Source organism: Diadema setosum, chromosome 1, assembly GCF_964275005.1.
Source record: "Diadema setosum chromosome 1, eeDiaSeto1, whole genome shotgun sequence".
Taxonomy (NCBI): Eukaryota; Metazoa; Echinodermata; class Echinoidea; order Diadematoida; family Diadematidae; genus Diadema; species Diadema setosum.
In genome coordinates, this window is record NC_092685.1 from 40,230,904 (window position 1) to 40,246,376 (window position 15,473).

The following is a 15,473-nucleotide window of genomic DNA, read 5'->3' on the forward strand; positions in this document are numbered from 1 at the left end:
GTCATATTTAGCGACAAAAATAGTATCAGCACAAAATTCAAGATGGCAGTAATTGATTGAGGTTGTCGTTCAAGGCATTATTTACCATAAGTGCACGTAAAACCAAAACCTACCTTTAGTTAATTCCTCAAACTAGTTCTAAACTGTGAGTTAGGGATAGAACAACTAATGTACAAACTTAAATCAGTATAATCATTGCAAATATTATTAGATGTACTAAATAGATCTGATAAGAACGGGGTTTTTTTATACTTAGCTGTCAACAGTTATCATGGTTAATGGTTTCTTGTAAAGAAATGGTGATATCTTCGTATGATTTAGTCTTTATTTTAATTTCTATACATGGTAGAATGTTTTGTGATACAACCAACCTGCACATATAAATCGAATGTGATATCCCAATGGTAAACAATACATTATGTGTGTTGCGTCAAAGTTAAATCTCAACTTATGATTTAATATATTCTTTTAATCATCTTATATTGCTGTCTATTATATGTTTCTATACATCCGAACGATATTGTATAGTGTAAACCATATTGAGGGTCTTTTTTTGCGGGGGGGGGGGGGGGGGGGTGGAACTCATTCCAGTGGAACTCATTTTGGGTCACATAAGGCCCAATCTTTGATGAAAAGGAAATGCTTCTGTATCAAAGATATGCTTTTTTTTTTTTACTTGTATGCTACTCTGCTGTTGCAGAAACGTGAATAATGATGGTACTATGTGTAATAATGTCCGTAGATCCTTGTCCTTGAAAGCCCTTCTGATCCCCCCCCCCCCGGAAAATCCGACATGGCGGCAATTTCTCAAATTTGCCTTTAAATATCTTGTGCGAAATCATTTTTCAGTATATTTTTCGAATAAAACTGTCCAAATGTATTTTTCGTGCTGTATATTCACATTTACAAATAAGCATGCTGAAACTGTATTTACTGTTATAAGATTTTTCCTACATTGTTTTTAGGCTGATTTCATGTTGGTTATAGTGTCACAATTATTGATCTGAACTTAGGCCATTTCATGCTTTCCCATAGTAGATATCAGAATCACTTTAGAGTGAAAATGTTCATTTTCATTCATTTTAGAGTGACCTCAGGGGTCACTCGAAGAATGACGAGCGTTCCCTGAGGTCACTCTGAAATGAGTGAAAATGAGCATTTTCATTCAAAATTCACTCCAATTTCACTCTAAATTCACTGTTTTCTGTTATTCACTCCTTCAAAAGTGAATACTTCCACTCGATTTTTTCTCTTTTTTGGAGAGTAGAATATCACTGGTCTTAAAAATGTCTCCATAAAAATCTAAGATGGTTTGAAATAGCATTACAATGTTTGAAATATGTAAAAACATATAAATAGATAGTACAACAGACAAATTTTTTTTTGAAAATCATGATAATACATTTAATTTGGCGCAATAAACTATGTCAACTTTGATGGCTGTCATCTTGATTTTTTTTTTTTTTTTTTTGTGGTTGATCTGAATTCTGCCTTAAAGGACAAGTCCACCTTCATATACATAAGGATTGAGAGAATGCAGCAATATTAGTAGAACACATCAGTGAAAGTTTGACTTTACTTTTTAAATAAAGTGCACATTTCTTCGACTTGCGACTGACGTATGTTAATGGTAATATTATTCCCCCTGCCTTCTGAAAGAGAGAAGTCATGTGTTCTTTTGTTATGCGAGAAAAATGCAAATATGTTGAATTTTCTTTATTCTTTCTTTATATCGTTGTACTCATGTGACATTACAAGCTATAGTAGTCTTTCCATCCAGCCATGACTAAGTAGAAACTTCAAAAATTCATAAATTTTTTAACAGATTGTTTGATTTTGCTCAAACTCTCACTGATGTGTTCTACTGATATTGCTGCATTCACTCAACCCCCATGTCTATGAGGGAAAACTTGTCCTTTAAACTATCTATAACAAGGTTGGTGCCAAGTCTCAAGCTACTACCTCTATTTGAAAAAAAAAAAATGCTTTATCTCATTTGCTTCAGAACAATCTACTTTGAAATAATAGCGACCAGCGTCACCTGAGCTACCACTTGGTACGAAAAGTTAGTTTGCAGGCACAAACCCTTGTTTGTCAAAGCAAGAGTCTGCGTTTACCAAGACTACTACACGCACCACTGACACTGCTACACGCACCAGTGCTAGTGGTGCGTGTAGTAGTCTTGACACGCGCAGACTTGTTTTATGACCAACAAGGTCTTGTCACAACTAAAGTGCCCATTTTTACAAAGTGAGTTTTCAAGTTTGAGACATTATTACTCCTGAACAAAAAGCGGTACTGACCCCTAATTTTCTCCAAATATTAATTATATGTCAAACAAAATTCCTGAAACGTTTCAAGACAATCCTTCAGTCATTCTCTGATTTATGCCGAATCAAGCATTTTCAAGATTTTCCTTTTTTCAGGAAAATATCAAAAAATTAGTGTCTTTTCCTTAAAATCTCAATCCAGTTAGCACAATAACCCACAAAAATGGTATCAACTTGTAGAAAATTTTATTCTCTTTCATATGACATCACATTTGTTGAAATCTGATGTTTCTGTCGAATTCTATCATTCAAATAACAAATTCAGTAAATATGGCGGCCATTTTGGACGCCATCTTGGATTTGGAGGCTTTCGCAACAAATTTTTTGAGGTAGACCAGTGGAATGTTGTTTGTTACAATAAAATCTTGAAAATAAGCATGGTCTACTTAGTTTGTAGAGAGAGTGCAACTCGACCTCTGTTTTAAGGTTTTGGCCCCCCGGTTATACTGTATGTTAAGGGTAATGCTTTTCCTCCCTGCTTTTTCTAGAAAATTGAAAATACAATGTATGTTGAATTTCCTTTATATTTTCTTCACATGGTTTTCCATATGTGACATCACGACCTGGGACCCGTTTCATAAAACCTGTCATCAGTGACAAGTTGTCATAGATGTGACAAGCTACTGAAATCCTTGCAGCTGATTGGCTGAGAGCCAATTTGTCATAGAGTGGTAGTTGTCACTGATGAGAGCAAATTTGTCATAGAGTGGTAGTTGTCACTGATGACAAGTTTTATGAAACAGGCCCCAGTGATGGGAGCACCAAAACTTAACAAATTCCTAACTTTTTAACAGATATGTCAGATATTCCTCAAACTTTAACTGATGCGTTCTCATTGCTGCTGCATTCGTTCAATCCATATTTTATTGGGATTTCATTCCCCTTTATTAGTGCCATCAATATTTTGCGAGCATATATTATGTATGTACTAATTGTGTGAGTGCAGGAGATTTAATTTGTAATTGAGACTGGGAAACTTACGTGTAGGAGATAATGTAGAATCTTTTGCTGCGTTATTTTTCTGAATATCAGGTCAACTCATGAAATTCATGAAAATACTACTACTGTGAAATACCGGGTATATGGCGAATACATTAAGAATTTATGATCCCCGGATATGTCCCTGTGTGTTCTGTACATTTAAGTATTTATACATGGGGTATACAACTTACACATAGAGAAAAGTTTAAATCTCTGAATGTGTCCCACATGAAATGTTAGTTTTCATTGTACAGGGTTTTCATGCAACATTTCTGTAACTTTGCTCAGTTTTAGATCCAGAAAGTGGAAGTCTGTGACCAACTTTCAGATTACAGCACTTCAGGCAGTGTGTCACTGATTTTCATTTTCCATCATGGTCCTGCCAAGAACTGCTCAAAATAATTCTTTTTATATACATTGTGCCTGTACGTTGTACAATGTACTTCAAAATTTCATTGGTTCCTACACTTGATTTGGAACAAATTTCAAAACATTGCAAATACAAAAAGAAGGACAAACAAGAAAAATAATGTGTACTTGTTTCATTACATTACAAACTTTAATAAATATAAACAAGAGAGAATGAGCTGATACTGTACAAATAAAAGAGCATTATTGTACATACAGCTATGTACATTGCCACTACACATACATGTACATTTTGTAATCATAAAGGCACAATTAATCAAGAATTCTCCATCCCCATACTGCACAGAGATATGAATCTAATATTGATTATGCGACAAAGTAATTCTGTTTTCCATTGTGCTGTAAGCAATTTAACGAAAAACAGAGATGTGAGACAAAATGTGTTCACACAAATCACAGGAAAGCATGAACAATCAGACAGAAACAAGTGCTAGTACATTGTACCTTCTTCATAAAAATCAAAATCCTGCAATTGCAGCCAGAAGCAGCTCTTTCCTTTCATACATTCTATTCTCCAACAACATAAAGACCTCCCAAATTAATCTCTTGTTGTAGAAAGTTTTGTTGAGACCACAGTAAAGGCTTTGCACCCTGCAAATTTGGCAAAGTTGCACAGTGATTCACTGTACAGTGACAACATTGTGGAGGTTCTACTTGATAGCTGATTATTTGACTTGTGGAGCTGAATGAATTTGATTTACCACCAAGTAAAACCGAAGTGCCTCGCATAGGCATTTAGTATAAAAGTACAAGTGTAGAAACTTCATATGTCAAATGTTAAATCTTTTGATGATACATGTCATGTACATGACACAAAATGTAGCCTCACAATGTGGTGTATCATGTTCGAGTTGCCAATTTACAAGTGATTAAGGAGGCACAAAAGGGGAGCAAAAAGAGCTTTTTTGGTATTCACACACACACAAATATTGTAAGATGTAGGGTGCTGATACGAAAAAATCTTCAAAAAGACAAAATTTAAAGTCATGATTTGAAAGCCATTGTTTCAAACTGAGAAAAAAAATGGTTTGATTGTGCATCAACTTCACGCTTCTTTTATGGTCAATTCATGTACATTAGACTTCATTCAATTTGTGTGTAATCCAAGTGTACGTTTATATGTACATGATATGTGTACTTTCAACATCTGCCATCACCAGCATATTCACAAATTTTTCCATTTGTACGGATTTGAGCAAAAAGAAAACAAGCTCACCAAAGACTGAAATTATGGAGGAATTATGGTACTTGAATATGTGTATCTTAAAAAAAAAAAAAAAAAAAAAAATGCAAGATTGTTCTAAGACCATAACGTCCAGATGTACATGTACAATGTACCTTATCACAGGAGCTGGAGGATTAATAATTTGTCAGTATTTCAATCATACTTTTCTTTTTTTTTCTCTCTCTCTGTATAGTCCACTCCATTATAGTCCTGTTCATGAATACCGGTACCAGAGAAAATTTGGTTTCCTTCCTTCTCTTCGTAGTAAGAAGTATGCTACTGGTATTCCCCAGATTGGATATTGTCTCTGCGGAACATCAGGCTGCTCTGGTACTTGGACTGGGCGGTGTGGAACTCGGGGCGGAGGGCGTCGTATCTCTCTAACACCGGGTGCTTGGCCTCCACTCGCTGCCGTGGCTCCACTTCGTTCATGCGCTCCCGCTTGTCGAGGAAGAGGCTTTCATCGTGTGGGCCCTTGGGGATGATGCCACTCATCTCACAGTTCTTTGGTGGTTTCAGGGGGGGGGGGGGGGGAGGAGGAGGAGAGAGAAACAGAATGTTAGGAAGTACATGTACAATGTATGTCTATTTGTGGGGTATGAGTTTTTTCCAAAGTTTTCAATTTCTTCACCCCTCTGATTTTAATCTCTTACTTTCATTTGACAGTTACCATGTTAATCTGGTAACCCCTTTTTTTTTGTGGGATATATTCTTGCCATTATCTTTTCATCTGATCATCATTATGATTGCTATGATTATTATGGTATGCAACATTATCTTGTCACCATTATCACTTATTTGCATTATTATCATTTCTACAATCATGATCATTATCATCTATTCTAAGCTATTGGTATGATGTTGTTCACTTCTGTCTGTTTACCTGTATGTGCTATTCAAAAGCTTTTTTGTTTGATGGTGAAATCTTTCATCATTTTGTGAAGTTCACATGGTCACCAAAGTAATGAAGTACATGTATGCCACTATGGTTCAAGATGCACAGGAACATCTTTCATCAGTCCTCTGTAAAGTTTTCAGGTATCTCAAAGTTGTGATTTTGACATTTTAGCAGTAAACAACAAACAGAACAAAAGAAAAGGAAAAAAAAATGGAGATCAATCACCCAATGATGAATAAATAAAATATGTATGTACTGAAAGTCTTGTAAAGTTACAACAAAAACATGCCAATCAGACTCTCTGGTCACAAAGAGGAATCATAATTTTACTGCCAGTCCTAGAAATGTCTCAGGACCAATTGGAATATGAAGGCCTACATGTATTTGCTATTGATTGCAAGAAAGTACTCTCAACCTAATCTACATTGTACATCTAAGTCAGTCTCAAATGAGTACATTTACAGTAAAGTCGGTCTCATTGTACAATTAAGTCAGTCTCAAATGAATCAAAACACATCAAACTCAAGATCCAGTCAAATTTTGCTTCATGAAATAAGATACACAACTGTGTGCCAGAAATTCAGATTTTTGTGATGTGGTGACTCACCATGACAAGCAGCTCTCGATTCTTCATGTCATTCTTCCACTCCGGTACGTATCGCCTTGGAATCACAGGGTGCAATTTGGAAAACCTTGGAATGCTGTGACAAAATGGAAGAAGAGTTTACATAGATTAGAAAGTTTTCTTCTGCATAATCTGGAGAGAAATTGAACTATTTAGAAGATATAAATATTGGTATACATTGTAGACTCATCTATAATACACAAATAAACGTTAACCTGTTGAGGACAGGCTGATTTTGCTACAACACATAGAATACATCTATTTCCCATTCTAGACACTTGCCCGAGTATTTGTAGTCCTACTTGGGACTTGTCCTCAATGAGGTCAATACAATACATCACAAACGCATCAACTCTTAATGGATAATTTTGCCAGTTTCTTGGACACAGAAAAAAAGTATAGATATCTAGACTTAGAATATTAGATCCAAGCCATGCGATAAAGTCTGACTGAACAACTTTTGGTTCTACAGTAGGGGCCTATCTGCGACCCACGCTCATCAATCTCCGACATAAACGGAGGGAGGAAAAGAAGAAGATGGCAACTCTTCACAAGTTTACACCTACTAAAGTACACTTAGATGTGTCACAGACGCTGGAGTTATGATTGATTGTGCAGAAATTGGTCGGTTGCAGTAGAAAGTGTTAGACTACAGTTCTACGAATTTTCAGATTTTGCTAGTTGGCCCTATAATAGGCCTAGTATTATTATTAAAAATATCTTTTCTTTAAACTTCCAAGTTTAACTTAATTTATCAAAGACCAATCGTTTGATGATAATAAAATCTGTCACTTACCTCTGGTAGCTTGTACCCTTGTCTTTCGTCGCCACTTTATCAGCCATGATGATCGGAACAATCCACAATCCACAATCAGAAAATAAAGTCTAAAACACTGCCGTCTAACTAACGTTAGTAAGTTAGTCGGTAAACTCACACAGGCACAAGATTAGGCCCAGAAAAATTTTACCAGGTGGTTTTTGAATCTGAAGTTGTGTTCTGATAATGCGTAGGCCCTAGTACTAGTAGATCCACGCGTTGTCGAGATTAGATCCCTTTCCGATTGGCCTCTTCTTGATCAAGGAAATAGCAAGAGAACCTGAAGGAACTTACAGTAACTCCCCGCACATGCTTTTTCTTATCAGCTCACAGTAGTGCACCGCGTTATTGCACTCACAGCTGGGCTATTGTGGTGTGTCGTTGTCATGGTGAGGTCAGAAGTTATTCACTGCAGTGTAGTTTCCGGTTCCGGGTTGAGCATAGGCAACCCCAGCCCCCCGTGTCGATCCTCTCGGTTCGACGAGGTGAAGTGCTGGTGGCTTGATGTAAATGTGTGGGAGGTGAATGAACAAGAATTACGCTATTTTCTGGCTGGCAGATTGTAGAAACAAGTTGGATTTGAATATGTGAGTATGATCAGATTTCGGGTGATTTTGCCTATGCAATATTGTGAAAAAAAAATCATGGTATATGGCGGCATGGCGGTAGTGGCGTATTAAAGTAAAGTGATGACTGAGTCTGAGCACCTGCTGGCCTGTAGATATATGTGTGTGTATTGAGTGTACACATGAAAGTGCAGCAGAAGTAACACGTTTGGCTATGAAGGAGCGAACTTGTCGAAGCTCGGGAATTGACGACACGACTACGACTACCCTTGAATGTGGTCATGGTCCCTGGTTCGTGTCACTGACAGTGGTTTAGAGGTAACACCGTTAGAGCCTATGTGTAGAGGCCAGAGCAGAGGTAAACGGGCTATCCTGGGTTTTAGGGGTCTAAATTATTTTGGGTTTCTAACTTCAGCACAGGCATAGATACGGACTATGGAAAGCCAAATAGGATTAGGGTTAGGGTTATTTAGGGTTAGGGTTAGGGTTAGGCCTATAGGGTTAGGGTTTTAAGGTTGGGGTTAGGGTTAGGGTTTAGGGTTAGGGTTAGGGTTTAGGTTAGGGTTAGGGTTATGGTGAACCATTTTGGCTTTCCATATTCCGTATCTATGCCTGTGCTGAAGTTAGCAGCCCAAAATAATTTAGACCCCTAAAACCCAGGATAGCCGGTAAACGTTAGACTGTACACTAACGATAAACCTGCAGTCACAAAACTTCTGCTGTAGGCCTATGTTCTCGAACCTCGAAGTTTTTCCAGTGCGACTGCAATCTTCCTGAATGAAAACATCTTGTGAAACTTCTTCCGTTCTTGCAAAACTTTCCTCCCCCTTCACTTCTGTATGTTCACAATGATTAAAAAAACTGGATCTGATGTTTATGAAAATAGATTCTAGCCAAGGTGGTACTACAATGTAGGGGCAAGCATGGTATTACCGGACGCATAGTATTACCGGACACGCACATTTTTGCATACTAATGACATTCTGTACGCGCGAGACTTCGTAGATTAGCCTCACAGAACTTTGTGTGGACCGAAATCGCAAAAAACGCCACATAAAAATGTAAAAACACGAAAAAATTCACAGTTTACCTCAAATTTATAGTTGAGTGACCCGCACCTCAAGATAGCTAATATTTATGCATGTTTGAATCACATTTCGCGACTGAAATTCTATGAAATCCCACTCGCATACAGGAAAAATGCTGAAGATTCCAATAGAACCAAAAGTTCACTGATCGATATCGGAAATTTGTAGCTATCGTCCTCAAACGCGAACGATGCGGAATAGTTGTGCGCTAAGGGGCCCGCAACTCATCACCCGCGCGTGCAGCTCCCATAGACAAAGCATGTAAACTAGAAGTAGAGTCTAACCAGTTGACGATTTTTTCACAAGGTTTTATTCTGTTAACTGTTCGAAATGTTCAAGACAGACATTTTACAGTAAAATACAAAATTTTAGCCTCATTTGCCAATTTTTTCTTTGTCATCTGCTCAGTGATAATGTGTACGATGATTTGTGGGATAAATTGTGATTCTTGTGCAAGGATTAGGTGCGAAAGATGTTGATTATTTCATTGCGAAAATTGTGTCCGGTAATACAATGCGATTTTGCACCGCGCAAAAAGACAACTTTTGTAGAGGGTTATGTTTGAAGCATATTTTCTAAAAACTGGAGTGAACAATTGACATCAGTTGCCTGAATTCGTAATTTCCAGGAGTCTGTGAATAAGTGATGTTATTTTTAGCCCAAATTTCATCCTCTGAGTATGGAATTCACAGCCACGAAAGAAAGCGTCTGGTAATTGGATGTGCCACCCTATTACTATGAGGCCCTACTATTAAATTTATGTAGGGAAATTTCCCAAATCCTCACAAATCTTCCCATGGTTTGTGCAGTCTGAACACACATGCAGCTGAAACTTCACAAAGTTTGTCATATGACCAGTCCACTTCCTGTTTGTGCTTCTTGTGTGTTACACATGTGCACTATGTAACCCAAGCCAAACATTGAAAACTTATTGAGAACTGTAGCTTTGACTGTGAGGAGTTTGACTCCCAGTGTTGACTCCCAAATTTGGAAAGTGTTTTTGAAAAATGAGAACAAATGTTTTCCCTAATTGGGCGAGCAAAAGATTTGAAGCCATCTTCTTATTTCTCTCTCTCTCTTATTCCCTCAACAAATCCTCACAGTCAACTGCACAGAAGCCTGAAGATATAATGGCTGTTTTGTGAAGTAACACACTCTATATTTCATTTCAGCAACCTTCCAACACTTGCACTTGGGTCAAGAAGCCCCAATGCAATACAACGGCAACACTTGGTCGGACCAAGTTTGTTACTCCAGTGTGTTTAGGGCGTGGAAATCAGTGTGTGCTGTCTATTCTAATGATTGTGTTTGACTAACACGTGATGTTCTATATTATTTCCTTATATTTTGGACTTTCTTTTTGGGCAAGTAAAATTAATGTTTGGGCGAGTGTTTTGCAGCAAATTTGAAAATCTGCTTGCCTGACCTGGCAAGTGGTAAAATAGAGTTATGTACTGTACATGTAGCACCCTGGTATAGGTTCTATATATATATATATATAGAGAGAGAGAGAGAGATAGTAAGGGAGGAAGTTTTTAATGTTGCCCTGACTACAGGAAATATTGCAATGTTCAAGCTTCCCTGGAGGGAGTTTTCAGATATGTTGGTTTTCGGTGGTTTTATGTAGTGTACGATAGATTGACTCACATTGCAACCGTAATATGGCCATAATTCTCTCTAGTAATATGATGCACCACGCGTTACCCTGGGGTACCGTAGTACCCCGGATTACCGCGTTGTGTAGCGCCACCTCATGTCCATTCGAGAACAGTCAGAGAAAAATGCATGCACTGTGTGCGTGTACATAGTCCTTCCCTGCCACTGCATGTTATACTATGCGTGCATGAAAGCTGCGATACCACTAGCGTGTGCTTTAGTGTAGTGCAGTGCAGTGGCTAGCGCGCGCTAGCTCCAGCACCAAAATAATTTCCTCTTTTTGGCACCCAGGGTACAACCTTTTTAAAAAAATAAATAATTCAACAAAATGGCTGATTTTTATTTGGTACCCCGGGATACCATTTATGTCATCATATACCAACAAAGGTTTTGATATTGATAGTCAATATTCCTCTCTTTTTCATTCATCCAAGAATTCATCCAAGAACTATTTTTTTTTTTTTTTTTTTTTTGCCGAAATCTTCTCTTAAATGCTTTTTTTTTTTTTGAGCTTCCCTTCTTTCTTTCTGATATATTCTAATACAATGACACATTTGTGACCCGCTACAACAAAAGGATCAGAAAGTCGAGGGAGTACAATTTTCTGAAAATGGCATGACATTATTCCCTCACTCTTCTACTTTAATTTCATATATAGCATAACTCATAAAAGTACTCGGTTGCGGGGATATTGATGATTTGATTAGCGCATGTCAAGTGGTTGAGGAAATCAGAGTTTCGAGAAAAACGCCTTCAAAGTTTTCCTTCTGACGCTATAGTGATCAAGGGCAGGTGAGACAGTTTTCACCGCTTGAAAATAGAAGGCATGGTCCTAGTGACCTCCGCGATGTTCATTCAAGCATAGCGCCAGCGGTCTACGCACGACCAATCAGTAATCGGGATGCCACGCACTGACCAATAAGATCACTCCTTCGTTGCTAGGGGCGAGTCTAGCTGCCAGCGGCGCTAAATCCAAATCTTCAGACACATTTCTGTTACGATGAAAGTCGGAAAATCATGGCAAAGAAAAATTATGATTTCTTGCCTTTCCTTTGATCATTTAGTTTCGAAATTTCGGCAGATGATAGACAAAACATTAAACTGCAAAATTATGTCAAAAACAGGAATCTGATTGTTTTGACCAAATTTGATGATGTGACTTCAAACTCGATTTTCTCAGCTCAGCCGTCAGCCACTTTAGGATCATTTTGTTGTAGCGGGTCACATTTACATGTACATTGTATGTCTACATACAGTCACTTTCTTTCTAACATTTTTGATAAGTGTTATTTACAGTGGTGGGATTTTATTTTTTTTTTTTCATCTGGCTTGTCTTAAAGTCATTTAACTATTCTCAATGTATTCCTTTAGACCATAATCCCCTTTTGTTTGTTTTCTTAGACAGGTCTATAGGTTTATTTGAGTTTTATTATCATCATTATCGTATATGAAAGTTACTGCTGATGTAGTGGCCAAAAACTTAACCCACGAGGGTTGAATTTCAAATCTCTGCTGTGAAGCTAGCAGACAGTCATTTGCACAATACTTTTGAGGAAGTGAATATGTGTATCGTAGAGCTTGACTTTACAAGAAATTTTTCCTCTAATCCTATAAAGGAATACAAAAATTTAAGGACAGTCTAGATGGGCCCATGTCTTCTTATTTGTATGCATAATGAAACACATAATTGGACTTGACCTCCAAAATTCTCAGTTTTTAAAATGAAAATAAGAAATGGAAAACATCTCAACACCAAATCTCTGCAGCTAGGTCTCTGATGCCTGTAGCCATGAATGTGATGTGAGTGATTCCTATTCAGATTGTCCATTAAAAAGCATAGAGAGGATTCGGAGTTTGCCGAGGCAGCCAAAATCCCACCTCGGCCAAAAATACAGCTTTTACCCCCTTTTATTTACAGTTGTATGCTGTGACATGAGCATCTGCAATTTTCTTTCAAATACAGTACCCATACCCCTATATTATAGTCAGGTACATAGTGTATGACTTCATCGAGAAAATCAGGTTTTGTTTGCAAATACAATAAAGTGTAGATTAACACTAATCATTTTACAAATACAGGCAACTCCTGTTATAATGAAGTCTCCAGGACTGGCAGTTTGCTTTTGTTATATTGAAATTTTGTTGTAGCCAAACAGTCAAATATGTAAAGATTATTATTGATGATAATTTTGGTACATGAATTTCTACTCCATTGCAACAAGAATTTCTTTCAGTTTATGTAATAGTGGTACTGCTAGTAGTAACTGGAAGTTGCTAATATCCATGTTCCTGTAGTACACTCTACAAAAATAAGAATTAGAACTCAGTATGCCGTATTACCATCCACATTCATTTCTCACCTTTTCAAAGGACAAGAAAAATAATTCACTTGCAGTAAAAACAACTTGGTGGAAGAATTTTATTCAATTTGAATACGTAACGCAGTACCTGCTGCATGATACAAGGATTAAAACCAGCACTGGCTGTTGGGCAGTAGCTCAGTGGTTTGGTGGATAAGACAGCTGTCTGGTGATTAGGAGGTTATAGGTTTGAATCCAGCTCGTTATGTATGCCCATGATTTTTTTTTTTGATTTTTTTTTTGTCTTGAAAATTTATTCAATTCCCCCATATCTATGCAATGCCTGAAGGTATCTTCTTTAAACATAGGTTATACAGGTTATACCAATAAAGATTCTTGAGGGAAAGTTTTGGGTCATGGGGTCAGAGGTCAAAGGTAAAGTGGAAATTCTTAAATTTGGTATTCCATTCATAGGCTGACAGTGAATACAGTTTGCTTTTTCTTCCTGTCTACAGATGAGTTCTCCTGGACTGTGAGAAGATTTTGTAATATTATCATCATGTTGGAACTTCTATCGAGAGTGAGGCCACTTCTGTCTTTAACATGTCGAACATGTCAGCTGCATCTTTCAGCCAGAGGTTAGTCAGCATAGTAATATTTTGTTTTGTTGTTTTTTCATTCACTCACCTTTTATTATATTCATTAATGTTTCAGTAAGTTTGTTTCAAATTGTTTTGTTTTACTTTTCATTTCAATGTTTGTGTTTCTACACTGTATATTCAGCAGCTCAGAGGTGTTAGTCAGAGGCATTAAATCACAATGTGATCATTTGCAACAACAAAAACCACAAAAATCAAGTCACTTTGTATGACTTTATGGAAGATTCTTCATGAAACTTTTTTTGCCCTAGGAAAGTAATTTTGAATCACAGCAATGACATGGGATGTCAGGGTAAAATTTGTGCATATACTGTACATGTATGTGTATGTTTGCATGCTTGAAAATGGTGGAGTAACATCAAAGTCATATCAGTTTAAAGTTGTGTTAAATGGTAAGCACACAGGAGTGACATTTCTCTGTGCGATGGTACTCCTTACAAAACCATGGACTTTCTACACTTACATTGTTACCCTCATTTTGTTCTACAGCTTATAGCAGGTTTGATTTGTCATTTTAATTTGAGGGAAGGTGTGATGTTGACATGCATAAATGGTCACAATTACATTATATCATGTACATTGCATTCATCTCCCACTTTCAGGAACATCCATGGTTGGGTCCATGTCGAACCTGTTCAGATCAGCATTTGCATATTTGCCCACCGACCAGTCAGCTCGGTCCATCACCATCAACCAGCTCCACAGGAGAGGACCACTGCGCAAGAAGCCGAACCCAAATAAGACCTTCGCCATGGACAAGCGTCCCCAGATGAAGGGGGTCGTGCTGAAGACGCTCATCCGCAAGCCCAAGAAGCCCAACTCGGCCAACAGGAAATGCGCCAAGGTCCGACTGAGCAATGGCCGCGAAGTCATAGCCTTCATTCCTGGCGAGGGACACAGTCTGCAAGAACATAACATTGTCCTGGTGGAAGGGGGCCGGACACAAGACTTGCCCGGAGTGAAGCACACCATCATCCGTGGAAAATTCGACTGTGGACATGTGGTGAAGAAGAAATGAAGTGGGATGATATTTTTGTACAATGTTGTTTTCTCATTCAAACTCTTTGGCTCAAGCTGGCTGGAATGGGTGGCCATCATCAATACTGTGCAATGAAATGGGCCGTTTTTGCACTACGTTGTCATCATTTGATAACGACCAACTTTGCAGGAATCAATAGTCGAGGTCAGAATCTCGAGTAGGTGAGAGTTCCTGCCCTGACTTCCCACTTACCTCCTCCCCCTTCCAATAACGAGCAAAAGGAACCCCCAAAACATAGAATATGCAGCAAATTTTCAGTGCCCCTCTGTCGATGGATGCAGAAGAATAGAGCTAAGTTTGTGTGGTACATGTAAGTGGTTTGCTGAGGAAATAAGGGTAGCAGGTCATGGGCAGTTCCCAGGTGTGACCATTTGATACCAGGAAGGACCAGTAGTACAAATTCTACTGACTTCGCAGTGAGTGCAGGGTGGGTGAGTTGACAAAGTATGTACAACTCGGTCATTTAGTTCCTGAGAGCAGTGAAATGCATGGGGATATCTCACTGAGCGGCAAGCGTTTGCAAACGAGGCAAATTTTGGATTTTGCCAGGGTTCGTAAAGGGTTGCAAAAGGTTTGTTAACAGTTGCAAGAAAGTTTGCAAACATTTTTTACCGTCACAAGCAGTTTTTCTTGCCACTTTGCGAATTTGTATTTTTGCTTACAGTTGCGAACATTTACAAAACACTCGGTAAGAATTTGCAAACGGTCGTAATACGGTGTCGCTAAACATTTTTTTTTTTCCACTGCTAGTGAACAAGTAACCATATGGTTCCTATATAAAATTGACCCATTGAGAGAAATTTGCCATATAGTTTTAGTTCGTAATGCCTAAGAAGCAAGGTGTAAAAAGGAAAGCTAAG

At 38.0% G+C, this 15,473-nt stretch overlaps 2 protein-coding genes across 2 annotated transcripts; one reads left to right on the forward strand and one right to left on the reverse strand.

Moving 5' to 3' along the window:
* Positions 1-3,851: 3,851 nt before the first annotated feature.
* LOC140230462 (sperm-associated microtubule inner protein 10-like) lies at positions 3,852-7,632 on the reverse strand. Its single transcript, XM_072310619.1, has 3 exons — positions 7,285-7,632; positions 6,471-6,564; positions 3,852-5,469 (listed from the first exon to the last, which is right to left on the reverse strand). The coding sequence occupies exons 1-3, from the start codon at positions 7,329-7,331 to the stop codon at positions 5,242-5,244; spliced, it is 369 nt and encodes a 122-aa protein (XP_072166720.1). The 5' UTR covers positions 7,332-7,632; the 3' UTR covers positions 3,852-5,241.
* A 184-nt stretch (positions 7,633-7,816) lies between these two features.
* LOC140236095 (small ribosomal subunit protein uS12m-like) lies at positions 7,817-14,602 on the forward strand. Its single transcript, XM_072316069.1, has 3 exons — positions 7,817-7,892; positions 13,431-13,553; positions 14,177-14,602. Exons 2-3 carry the CDS (start codon positions 13,475-13,477, stop codon positions 14,590-14,592), a joined length of 495 nt encoding a protein of 164 aa, XP_072172170.1. The 5' UTR covers positions 7,817-7,892; positions 13,431-13,474; the 3' UTR covers positions 14,593-14,602.
* Positions 14,603-15,473: the final 871 nt, after the last annotated feature.

Coding starts and splice junctions, on each gene's coding strand:
- LOC140230462 (XM_072310619.1), bottom strand. CDS start 7,331: ATGGCTGATAAAGTGGCGACGAAAGACAAGGGTACAAGCTACCAGAG. Junction 6,565..7,284: donor AAGGGTACAAGCTACCAGAG/GTAAGTGACAGA, acceptor ATTTTGTCACAG/CATTCCAAGGTTTTCCAAAT. Junction 5,470..6,470: donor ATCGAGAGCTGCTTGTCATG/GTGAGTCACCAC, acceptor AAACCACCAAAG/AACTGTGAGATGAGTGGCAT.
- LOC140236095 (XM_072316069.1), top strand. CDS start 13,475: ATGTTGGAACTTCTATCGAGAGTGAGGCCACTTCTGTCTTTAACATGT. Junction 13,554..14,176: donor GCTGCATCTTTCAGCCAGAG/GTTAGTCAGCAT, acceptor TCCCACTTTCAG/GAACATCCATGGTTGGGTCC.